Source organism: Ranitomeya variabilis, chromosome 1 (assembly GCF_051348905.1).
Source record: "Ranitomeya variabilis isolate aRanVar5 chromosome 1, aRanVar5.hap1, whole genome shotgun sequence".
Lineage (NCBI taxonomy): Eukaryota > Metazoa > Chordata > Amphibia > Anura > Dendrobatidae > Ranitomeya > Ranitomeya variabilis.
The window spans coordinates 1,082,079,246-1,082,091,863 of NC_135232.1; the positions used below are offsets into that span (position 1 = coordinate 1,082,079,246).

The following is a 12,618-nucleotide window of genomic DNA, read 5'->3' on the forward strand; positions in this document are numbered from 1 at the left end:
AAGTAGGACCTCTTCGAAGAGTGCATATATGGGCAGTAGGCACCGCAGTTGGTCTGTGCTGCTGTTTAGAGATCGGAGCTGTAAAGCTAGTTATTTCGAAAATTGTGCCTGGACTTCAGTGTAATCAATCACTTGTCATTATAATTATAATCCAAAGTACACTTTAAAGGGGTTGTCCAGTCTTGGTGTAAAAGTCTGCCATCACTGAGTGCAAGCTTGTGAACCATGAGTGTGTGCACACCGTGCACTGTCAGGATTCCCCGGAATTGCAGGAGCAAGCGGTCATGTGACTGCATTTATGTGATTTGCATACTTGCGGTCTCACACCGACTAGACCTATCTGGCTTCTCTCATTGCCCTTCTATTGAAGCGCTGAACTCATCTATTCGGCACAAGACTACTCGCAGCGACAATACTGGGGAATACTGACAGCACGCACACCATGTACTGTCACGATTTTGCAGTCACATAGTTTATCAAGCCTGGAAAGCCCCTTTACATGTCTGGAAATTGTCTGTTATCGCTTTGGTGATCGGCCAGGTCCTCCTGAGATTCACTCTGCAGACGGGCTGATGGTGGAGGTCATGGTGGAGGTGGCCACGCTGCTGCTCTTCTGCAGTGGTTTGATCATGTGTAGCAATGAGCAGAACTGGACTATGCTAACCACAGCGTCTTCATGTGATGTTTGCTGTCTCACTTCTAAAGTTCCACATTTCAGTGTTTGTTTTTTTTGTCTTCTGTAGGTTATAGTCATGAGTGCCACTCTTGATGCCGGCAAGTTCCAGATCTATTTCGATAGCTGCCCTCTCCTCACTATTCCTGGCCGTACCCATCCTGTAGAAATCTTTTACACTCCGGAGCCGGAGAGGGACTATCTTGAAGCCGCCATCCGCACAGTCATTCAGATTCACATGTGTGAAGAGGAGGAAGGAGATCTTCTGCTTTTCCTTACAGGCCAGGAGGTTTGTGTGTTCAGCTTACACTTGTACGTGATTGTGTAACATTCGCCTTTTGCATCTTACAACAATGAAGAGAGCGTTATACTGTAAAGGGATTCTCTCTCTGAGAGTTAACTATATCGCTCGCTCGCTCGCTCGCGGTGGAGTCTGACCTCTGGAATACCCATCCATCCTCAGAAGGAAAATGCAACGGAGCTAGATAAAGTGGTTCTTTAGGAACAGGGAAAAAGATTCACTGCGAAGAGTAGCCGGGAGCTGGCGGTCATGTAGTTTGCATGCTTGTGGCCGCATTCTGACCAGATGTGTTCTGCGTAGCTCAACCTTTGTATCGAGCAAGGCCGTGCATGTCTAGTCAGCATGTGACCACTTGTATGCAAATCACATACACTTGCCTGCCCGCTCCTGGCATTGGAGCAGAATCCTCGCAGTGAGGATTCACAAGTCTGCAGTCATGTAGAATGACTGCAGACCTGTACCCCAATGCCAGAGGCTCCTGCAGCAGATTGTGCAGAGGTGGGTGGGCACAGCTGATATCCTGTGATCTGACATTTTCCCTGAATATTTCTTTGTTAATTGTAAACTGAGACAAAATAGAATCAACATGTAGGAGGAATTAAGGTAAAAAAATAAAATAATGGGTGCATATTATCTAAAAGTTAACTAGGTATACATGGTCTAGTGAACAGGTTCCCAACTTGGAATGTAATAGTGCAACCTAAATAGATGTTTGGAGTGGGCTCAAGGGCTGAGCCCAGAGATGCCGTCTGTAGCATCTGCCTGTAGCGAAATAGTATATCATGGTTCACCTACCAAACACACCCAATGTGCCTTTTGCCAATGGCTTCATCTGGGGTGTATCTTGTTTATCCATTTAGCAGCACGTTCTTTTTTTCATCGATTTAATTGACTGTATGATACTGTATTTACTCAGGAAATATCCGTCATTATCTTTTAATACAAGTGCGTTTATTTATATATTAACCTTATGAATAGAGATGGGCGGACACCTGGATGTTCGGGTTCGGCCGAACAGTTACAAAAAGTTTGGGTACCAGAGCAGTACCCTGACCCCATTCAGATGAATGGGGGGCCTGAACATCCAGTGTTTGCCGCGATGTCATGTGCATGACAGCATGGCAAACACCGCTTCTTATTGGCGGTAAAATCATCGCCTCTGGTCAGACTGCCGCGGTTCCCACTCTGTCAAGACAGCGTGAGCTAGCAGCTGTGATTGGAGGTATAAAGTTTACCTCCAGTCACTGGTGTCAGCTGATGGGACTACTGCTCCCATCAGCCAAAGCCTGCTGCCGCTAGTAACAGTGAGAGCAGGAGCAGCTAATGGGAGTATTCATCAGCCTGCAATTTGAATATATAATAATAATTTAAAAAAAAAACACGCCGTGGATTCCTCTGTATTACTAATAACCAGCCAGGCAACACTGACAGCTGGGGTAACCCTCACCTGTCAGCTTCATCAATGCTGGTAATCAAGAATAGAGTGGTCCACATTCTGTTTTTTTTTTTTTTTTTTTTAAATTTAAATAAAAAAACGGCGTGGGGTCTCCCCAATTTTTCACATCCAGCCAAGCTAAAGTAAACAGCTGGAGGCCGGTATTCTCAGGCTGGTAAAGGGCCATGGATATTGCACCCCCCTCCCCCACCAGCCTAAAAATAGCAGCCCTCGGGTGCCTAGAAAATATATAAAACAAAACACACTTTTCTATTTTTAATTAAAAATAGCAAAGAGTCGTACACTCCTAACGCCCATTCCATTGAATGCCTCGCCTCCTGTAATAAAACAAAAATAAAAAAACATATAATATCCCTCACCTGTCCGTCGTTCTGTCCCATGCCGTCATCCATGTCTGGGAGTTTTCAACCAGGATGGTGCCTAGATGTGACCTTCCAGGCTGAGAACCACTGGTAAATGAGCTGATTGACTAGCAGGGACGTCATGGAGGTTACTGCCGGTCACTGAGACTGCGTTTCCAGCCAGGCTGAAATGCAGTGACCGCGGTGAGATTGATGCTAGCACAGCGAGAAAGTCTCATGGTGCAGTGCTGAACTCAGAGTTCACCGCAGTTCACTGTGAGAAATTTCGGAGCTCTGCACTGCACCGTGAGACTTTAAATAATAAATAAATATAATAATAAATTTATATAGCGCCAACATATTCCGTAGCGCTCAATTTTTAAAAAAGACGTGATTTCCCCTGTTTGTTTGTTTGTTTTTTTTTTATAACCAGCCAGGCAAAGCTCACAGCTGGGGGCTGCAACCCTCAGCTGTCAACAAGGCTGGTTATGAAGAATGGAGGGGTCCCCACGTCGTTTTTTTTTTAATGATTTAAATGAATAAAAAAAAATGGCAAGGGGTCTCCCTCCACTTTAGGCAACCAGAAAAGCTAGCGCAGGCCGCTGGGGGCTGGTATTCTCAGGCTGGTAAGGTGCCATGGATATTGGTTCCCCCCCAGCCTAAGAATAGCAGTCTGCAGCTGCCCAGAAAAGGTGCATCTATTAGAATGAGCTTTGCCCGCCTCTTCCCACTTGCCCTGTAGCGGTGGCAAGTGGGGTTCATATTTGTGGGATTGATGGACCTTTGTATTGTTCGGTGACATCAGCCCTCAGCTTAGTAATGGGGAGGCGTCTATAAGACACCTATCCGTTACTAATCCTATAGTTGTATTGTAAACAAACACACAGTCAGAATAAAGTCCTTCAACTGAAAGAATGACAGACTCCTTTAATGATTCTAAATTGAATCCTACTGTAATTCATGTCTGGTAATAAACACTTTTCTACCTGGATGGTGCGTAGATGCGACTGTCCAGGCTGAGAACCACTGATGAATGAGCTGCTGGTCACTGAGGCTGCGTTTCCAGCCAGGCAAATGAACTGTGGTGACCTTGGTGAGATCCCCGCTAGCACAGTGAGAAAAAGTCTCGTGCAGAGGCGAATTCACCGCAGTTCACTGCCTTTGCACCAGGAGACTTTTTCTCTCTGTGCTAGAGTTGATCTAAATAATTAAAAAAAAAATGTAGGGGGACCCCTCTTATCTTGATAACCAGCCTTCTGAAGCTCACAGCTGAGGGTTACAGACCCAAGCTGTCAGTTTTGCCTGGCTGGTTATCAAAAATACAGAAGAACCTATGGTTTTTTTTTAAATATATTTTACAGCGCATAAGTTGGCTGATGAATGATACTTCTATCAGCCACTCCTGCTGTCAGTGTTATTAGAGGCAGCAGATGTCGGCTGATGGGAGCTGTCGTCTCATCAGCCGACACCAATGACCAGAGGTAAACTTTATACCTCCGATCATAGCTGCGGGCTCACCTTATTTGGCAGCGTGGCAACTGCGGCTGTCTGACAGCGATGATGATTTTGCTGCCGTTCAGAAGCGGTGTTTGCTGTTCTGGTTCCCCATCTCTACTTTTGAATCGAGATATATATATATATATATTTATATATATTTATATATTTTTTTTTTGTGTGTCCTTATTGGTTTTGTTTATTGGTTCATTTACCGTATTTTCCGGCGTATAAGACGACTTTTTAACCCCTGAAAATCATCTTAAAAGTCGGGGGTCGTCTTATACGCCGGGTATCGCATTGCCGGGTGTATATGGTGGGTGGGGGGGGAGTGGGCCTGATGACGACGAGGGGGCGTCTCACAGGAAAGTGAGTATCCCCCATTACCTCATTGTATCATTGCAGCGTGGGGTCTCTGCTGGGAGCGGCGGCGGCTGCTGTGCTGTGCGTGGGGCGGCGGCTCCTCTTCTTCAGTGTGGGGCCTCAATGCTGCTGGGCGGCGGCGGCGGCTTATCTTCAGGCAGTCGGGGCTCCTCCGGTATCTCCTTAAAGCCCGGAGGCCCTGCCGGCAACTCCATCGGTGCAATGCAGTGGCCTCCGGGAACATGGCCGCTGCTCAGATTCAGAGATCTGAATCTGAGCATGCGCAGCCCCCAGCGGCCGGGCCACCGCATAGCAGCAATGGAGCTGTCTCCGGGAAAATGGCCGCTGCTCAGATTCAGATCTCGTCTCCCGAGATCTCGGGACGAGATCTGAATCTGAGCAGCGGCCATGTTCCTGAAGGCCACTGCATTGCACCGATGGAGTTGCCGGCAGGGCCTCCGGGCTTTAAGGAGATACCGGAGGAGCCCCGACTGCCTGAAGATAAGCCGCCGCCGCCGCCGCCCAGCTGCACAGAGGCCCCACACTGAAGAAGAGGAGCCGCCACAGCACAGCACCCACGCTGCACAATGAGGAGCAGCAGCCGCCGCTCCCAGCAGAGACCCCACGCTGCAGCGATACAATGAGGTAATGGGGGATACTCACTTTCCTGTGAGACGCCCCCTCGTCATCATCAGGCCCACTCCCCCCCCCCCCCCAAAAGGCACATTAGTTACCGGTCCTATAAGACGACACGGTTTATAAGAAGACCCCCGACTTTTAAGGAGATTTTACATTTTAACTGGAAAAGTTGGGGGGTCGTCTTATACGCCCAGTCGTCTTATACGCCGGAAAATACGGTATATATTACAATACAGCACTGCAATACGTAGAGCAAATGATCGTAGGTTAAAAAAAAAAAAATCGCTGTGTGCCCAGACAGATAATTTTTACAATGCAATGAATATTGTAAAACCAAGACCTCAAAAGCAATTCCATTCCCTCCAACATTTCTCTTGAATTTTGGAAATGTTTTCTCCCAGTGCATTATATAGCAAAATAAATGTAATTCCCAGTTACAATGCGTCTTTCAAAAAGGAAGCCCCCCCCGAATTCATCTGTGTCGACAGAAGCATAAAAGTGTGGTGGAAGATGTTAAATCCTCCTGCCATGATTGTGTTTAGGCCTTTCTCGTTCATTTCCCAGAGGTTCTGCACACTGTTATGGTGATCGGTGCTGTTAATATTCCCGTTGGGAGCCTGGAGAAGTTTAATCACTGACCCTAACAAAGATGGTCGCCTGTGCTAGAGTAAATGTTCTGACTGCCCTCATGCCCGTGCAATTCCGGAATTCCTTCTTCCTTGTCTACAATATTCTTTATCTTTAGGAAATTGATGAAGCATGTAAAAGGATAAAACGAGAAATTGACGACTTGGGCCCTGAAGTTGGGGATATCAAAATTATCCCTCTATACTCTACCCTTCCACCCCAGCAACAGCAGAGAATATTTGAGCCCCCTCCACCCAAGAAAACTACCGGTGCAATAGGAAGAAAGGTAAGCCTAAGACACATCTTTGTAGATCTTTTTAAGCTTTGACGTATCTCAGTATATTGGAGAGTGCTTCATTTTCACAATCCCGACAGCTGGCTGCCGAGCACTTTGCTCTCTCTCGCACCCTCTCTCCTCTTTTATTTATCTATGCCGCCTGCCCAAACTGTGATCAGGAGTGCACCGCCCCCGGCAAGCATGGAAGCTGGAGGCTAGGGAGCGTTGCGCTCCTGAGGATTATAGTTGCAGCCATTGTATCCTGCCATCACTAAGTCAATTAACAGAATGGCTATTTGAAATGGAAGACACGGCAGTGTTGTACCAATGAGCCATTATGATATTATAAGTGGACGCTACCTTTACATTGTAGTGGTTTTTGACTTTTTGTGCCATGACACTGGATTCACTAATGCACTTCAGGGTCTTCGTGACATTGAGAGAAATTGCTGGACTGTAAAAGCTCCTTTCTAATGTGATAATCTGAAATCAATCTGTAAAGTGTGCTTGTGACTGCAGCAGATACAACCCATTTGTGAGGACACATCGACATTGCGTTGATACGTAAATGCATTTCCATTTTCCCATGCAGGTTTTTAAAGGGTGCCTATTAATTTTTTTATGTGAATGTGTGACAGGGCATGAAACATCTTGCATGTCTTTGGCGACACATGGAAAGTCTGCACTGAGGGAGGCACGGCGCTCTCTCTCTCCTGCGTCCCGGGTGCGGCGCTCTCTCTCTCCTGCGTCCCGGGTGCGGCGCTCTCTCTCTCCTGCGTCCCGAGTGCGGCGCTCTCTCTCTCCTGCGTCCCGGGTGCGGCGCTCTCTCTCTCCTGCGTCCCGGGTGCGGCGGTCTCTCTCTCCTGCGTCCCGGGTGCGGCGCTCTCTCTCCTGCGTCCCGGGTGCGGCGCTCTCTCTCCTGCGTCCCGGGTGCGGCGCTCTCTCTCCCCTGCGTCCCGGGTGCGTCTCTGTCTCTCTCTCTCTCTCTCTCCCTCTCTCTCTCTCTCCTTCGTGAATGTGCAGATCACTTAGAGAAAAATAAAGCATACACCACTGAGAGCATTCGTACGGTTATGTTTCCTTTTGTCACTTTTTTAGGTGGTGGTGTCCACTAACATCGCTGAGACCTCATTGACCATCGATGGCGTTGTATTTGTGATCGATCCAGGGTTTGCTAAGCAAAAGGTACAAAAGTCGCTTTTATTACTGATGTAGACATACACTTATTCATATCTGATTTGCTGCAGATCAGTGTTATTATCGTGCCTCTATTTCTGTGCCGGATAGGTGTATAACCCTCGAATTCGAGTAGAGTCTCTCCTGGTGACGGCCATCAGCAAGGCTTCTGCACAGCAGAGAGCAGGGCGCGCTGGTCGTACCCGGCCCGGGAAATGCTTTAGACTTTACACAGAGAAGGCGTACAAAACAGAAATGCAGGTAGGTGGTTTTTATTATTTTTTTTATTTTCCCATTTTCTTTTTGCTATACAAAAGACAATATCCACATGAGACGCTTGTGGATGTTACATCAGCTGCAAGTGAACATTACACTGAGCAAAAAAACAAAACAAATAATGTAGGGGTATAATCAATATTAGCAACCAAAAAAAAAACAAAATACCCTAAAAGATAACTTTTAATGAATGATATTAAAATCTCATAGATAAACACAAAATAACTACCAACACCATAAACACTAGTTCTGTGCAGGGTATATAAAGCCGCCAAGAAGCCACAGGAACTCTTTTTTTAATGAATAGATGTATTCCTGACTGAGTCCCTAATGATCACCCTAGTGGGACTCGCACCTTCCTGACAGCGGAGGTTGGCACCCTATAATTCGATGTGGCGCCCCCACTCAGCGACGGCTGTCCCTCCTTACCCTGATCGGGCCCTAGCAACTACCCACGCCGAGTCCAAAACACCATACACACAACAAAAACCTAGGTCACGCTGTGAATGTGAAAAATAATAAAGAACAGCACACAAAATGTTGCTGCAATGACTAAAATACATGCACCAAATGATGCACAGTAATATGTACCTTATAGGCTCACTGTGTACATTGAAGGTCAGAAGAATGTCTCAGCTAAATAGTAGTCTCCTTAGTCTGTACAGTACAATATAGGTTTTTACTGGAGAGTACAGATGAGCAAAAAGGTCTCCCAGCGTTCAATAGTTGGAGACCCTAATAGTATAAGGTGCTTTTGTGCAAATTGTATTATACTGCTGCCATAAATAGTTAAATAAATACATTAGCTATGACCTGGTAATAACCATAGCAGGCATGAAATGAGGTTTCAGATGGATTAGAATTATCACTGGTAACTAATAGCCACCATATTCCATATTCCAGCACATTTTTTATTGAAAAAAGGAACCTGTCAAGGGCTACCAGCAATAAGTTGCTACAATCACAATCGATTGTTCAATCAAGTCTATATCGCGTCATAAATACCATGTCTGCATATCAGTATCACAAACATATTGTACGTAGAAGCCTCATTGACATTAAGCCACATCACTGGTCTCTCATGGCTACCGCGCTGCACATCAAAGCGCTTAACATATTACTGCCATGAGGTGCCGGGCACAGTCTGCTATGATCACAAAGATTACTTATCTGAATACATGTGACTCAGTTTGTCCCATATCTCCATCCCTACGCGTTTCGCCCCTTCCCAGTGTAGGGGGCTCATCAGGGGACCATTTGGGATCTGGCTGCAGTGGCTCTAAAAGTGGATGTGAGCAGATAGAGGTACATTCATTACCTTTATAGGTTCCGTTACCATAATCACTCTAGATAGCTGCCGTTTGGGAAACTTAGTAGGTGCATGCCATACTTTTCACTAGTGCCTGCGCTGCTAATACATTGCAAAAAGCGCGCACTTGCCTTATATCATGAGACGCACGCCGCCTTATATTCCAAGCCTCGCCCTGACTCTTACTACTTCCGGTAAGCGAGTACCTGACGGCCTGGTGGAACGCAAATGCATCTCAGAGAAATGGACATGCGCAATGCGATACATGCGCACAGCGCTAACCAACAGTGAGTGAATGCGCAGCCGAAAACTGTTAGTTGTTACAGCCCCGATGCCAAGTTAGATACGTGGCTATCGTGCATCCCCACAGACAGGGCAAACAGACATCAAAAATTGCACATTTAGCCATTAGAGTACATCATAATAGCTATACCTCCATCATTAAGTATATAAATCCCATAAATTAATCACAAATTGTTCACATCCATGACAAGTATATTCTGCATATCTTGCTGTGCATTTGAGGGCAAGCATGCCCAGAATCGTGAACGCCCTCAAATTAATGCTGATGAAGGTACTACTGCAGGATACAGTTAACCTGCAGTATAAATGAACTACAAATTAGTCAAAAAATGGACTAAAAGAGTCCTCTACCAGAAATAAAATCCCTATGTACAAACAGTTTTATATTGAGGTGGTGCACCCTTCAACTAGACAGGGGACTGGGACAAAAAGATCCTCCAGCGAGAATGCAGGTGGATCTTCTGGATGGAAAGTATGAGCCCTGGAGGGCTAAATGAGCAATTGACCTACACCTGCTTTATATAAAACTGTTTGTACATAGGGATTTTATTTCTGGTAGAGGACTCTTTTAGTCCATTTTTTGACTAATTTGTAGTTCATTTATACTGCAGGTTAACTGCATCCTGCAGTAGTACCTTCATCAGCATTAATTTGAGGGCGTTCACGATTCTGGGCATGCTTGCCCTCAAATGCACAGCAAGATATGCAGAATATACTTGTCATGGATGTGAACAATTTGTGATTAATGTATGGGATTTATATACTTAATGATGGAGGTATAGCTATTATGAGGTACTCTAATGGCTAAATGTGCAATTTTTGATGTTGTCCGTTTGCCCTGTCTGTGGGGATGCACGATAGCCACATATCTAACTTGGCATCGGGGCTGTAACAACTAACAGTTTTCGGCTGCGCATTCACTCACTGTTGGTTAGCGCTGTGCGCATGTATCGCATTGCGCATGTCCATTTCTCTGAGACGCATTTGCGTTCCACCAGGCCGTCAGGTACTCGCTTACCGGAAGTAAGAGTCAGGGTGAGGCTTGGAATATAAGGCGGCGTGCGTCTCATGACATAAGGCAAGTGCACGCTTTTTGCAATGTATTAGCAGCGCAGGCACTAGTGAAAAGTATGGCATGCACCTACTAAGTTTCCCAAACGGCAGCTATCTAGAGTGATTATGGTAACGGAACCTATAAAGGTAATGAATGTACCTCTATCTGCTCACATCCACTTTTAGAGCCACTGCAGCCAGATCCCAAATGGTCCCCTGATGAGCCCCCTACACTGGGAAGGGGCGAAACGCGTAGGGATGGAGATATGGGACAAACTGAGTCACATGTATTCAGATAAGTAATCTTTGTGATCATAGCAGACTGTGCCCGGCACCTCATGGCAGTAATATGTTAAGCGCTTTGATGTGCAGCGCGGTAGCCATGAGAGACCAGTGATGTGGCTTAATGTCAATGAGGCTTCTATGTACAATATGTTTGTGATACTGATATGCAGACATGGTATTTATGACGCGATATAGACTTGATTGAACAATCGATTGTGATTGTAGCAACTTATTGCTGGTAGCCCTTGACAGGTTCCTTTTTTCAATAAAAAATGTGCTGGAATATGGTGGTTATTAGTTACCAGTGATAATTCTAATCCATCTGAAACCTCATTTCATGCCTTCTATGGTTATTACCAGGTCATAGCTAATGTATTTATTTAACTATGTATGGCAGCAGTATAATACAATTTGCACAAAAGCACCTTAAACTATTAGGGTCTCCAACTATTGAACGCTGGGAGACCTTTTTGCTCATCTGTACTCTCCAGTAAAAACCTATATTGTACTGTACAGACTAAGGAGACTACTATTTAGCTGAGACATTCTTCTGACCTTCAATGTACACAGTGAGCCTATAAGGTACATATTACTGTGCATCATTTGGTGCATGTATTTTAGTCATTGCAGCAACATTTTGTGTGCTGTTCTTTATTATTTTTCACATTCACAGCGTGACCTAGGTTTTTGTTGTGTGTATGGTGTTTTGGACTCTGGGCGTGGGTAGTTGCTAGGGCCCGATCAGGGTAAGGAGGGACAGCCGTCGCTGAGTGGGGGCGCCACATCGAATTATAGGGTGCCAACCTCCGCTGTCAGGAAGGTGCGAGTCCCACTAGGGTGATCATTAGGGACTCGGTCAGGAATACATCTCTTCATTAAAAGAGTTCCTGTGGCTTCTTGGCGGCTTTATATACCCTGCACAGAACTAGTGTTTATGGTGTTGGTAGTTATTTTGTGTTTATCTATGAGATTTTAATAACATTACACATTACAATTGTATTCCCAGCTGTGGATAGTTCATGGACCGGACCGATCTCATTGCACCACTGTACATGGAGAGATGGCAGCTGGCGTGTGTCCTATAACTAGAGTAACGGCTGTTACTGCAATTCCTGTAGAAGTTAATGGAGACAGCCACACATGCTTGCCCACCTCTCTTTTCACATCAGAGTAAGACAGATGACAATTTTGGAGATGGGATTGGGACCTACATATCTCAGACATTTTATGGCATTGTCTGTATCTGAGATGGGAATACGGCATTGTGTGCAGTGGTTAACGGGGTTTTCTAGGAATTTGATTACCTGTTTGCAATAAGACATCAATATCGTACCATGGTGGGCGGGCCGACACCTGGCAACCCCATCGTCCTGTGGTGCAAGGCTCTGGGGGCCCGCGGTGAGATGACTGATTTATAGATGGCTGTAATTGTAATGATTTTGTAGAAATGTCTCATCCTTCTCTTCATCAGGACAACACGTACCCTGAGATCTTGAGATCCAACCTGGGATCAGTGGTGCTGCAGCTGAAGAAGCTTGGCATTGATGACTTGGTACATTTTGACTTCATGGATCCTCCAGGTATAATGCCGCGTGTACATGGGGAAAATACTGTCTTATTGGATTTTATTTTCACCCAGCACAGCACTTGTCATGGTTCTCTGCAGAGCTTTAGTGTAAATGTTGCCTGGTTTCCATCTATATTCTCATGTTTCGTGTGCTTTGAAAAACCTCGGTTATTAATGTCCTCATGTAGTAGAGGAGCACAGTGTTCTCAATGTTCCTTTAAGTCTTGCTTAATTAAGTCGTTTGCCGTTAGCCATGTAAAATGAACACGATTATTGACGTTTCAGCTGGGAAGTGTAATGCTGACGAACCGTCCACTTCTCCGAGCAGAGCGGCAAACATCTGTTCATTTACAGATCTCGCCCAAAGGCAAACTATGGCAATAATGTACAGATCTGCTGTACCCCCCCCACTCGTAACACAAACCCAGTCATTCACTGTATCGTACATGTATGTCCTGGGGACTGCGCGGCACATATA

The 12,618-nt window shown here is 45.6% G+C and overlaps 1 protein-coding gene across 1 annotated transcript in view; it reads left to right on the forward strand.

Moving 5' to 3' along the window:
• DHX15 (DEAH-box helicase 15) overlaps nucleotides 1-12,618 on the forward strand; it is a 63,955-nt gene that overhangs the window by 34,289 nt on the left and 17,048 nt on the right. The window contains exons 5-9 of the mRNA XM_077279962.1: nucleotides 744-962; nucleotides 6,013-6,180; nucleotides 7,270-7,356; nucleotides 7,459-7,608; nucleotides 12,045-12,153. Coding sequence (XP_077136077.1) covers nucleotides 744-962; nucleotides 6,013-6,180; nucleotides 7,270-7,356; nucleotides 7,459-7,608; nucleotides 12,045-12,153 — 733 coding nt within the window. The remainder of the gene's footprint in view (nucleotides 1-743; nucleotides 963-6,012; nucleotides 6,181-7,269; nucleotides 7,357-7,458; nucleotides 7,609-12,044; nucleotides 12,154-12,618) is intronic.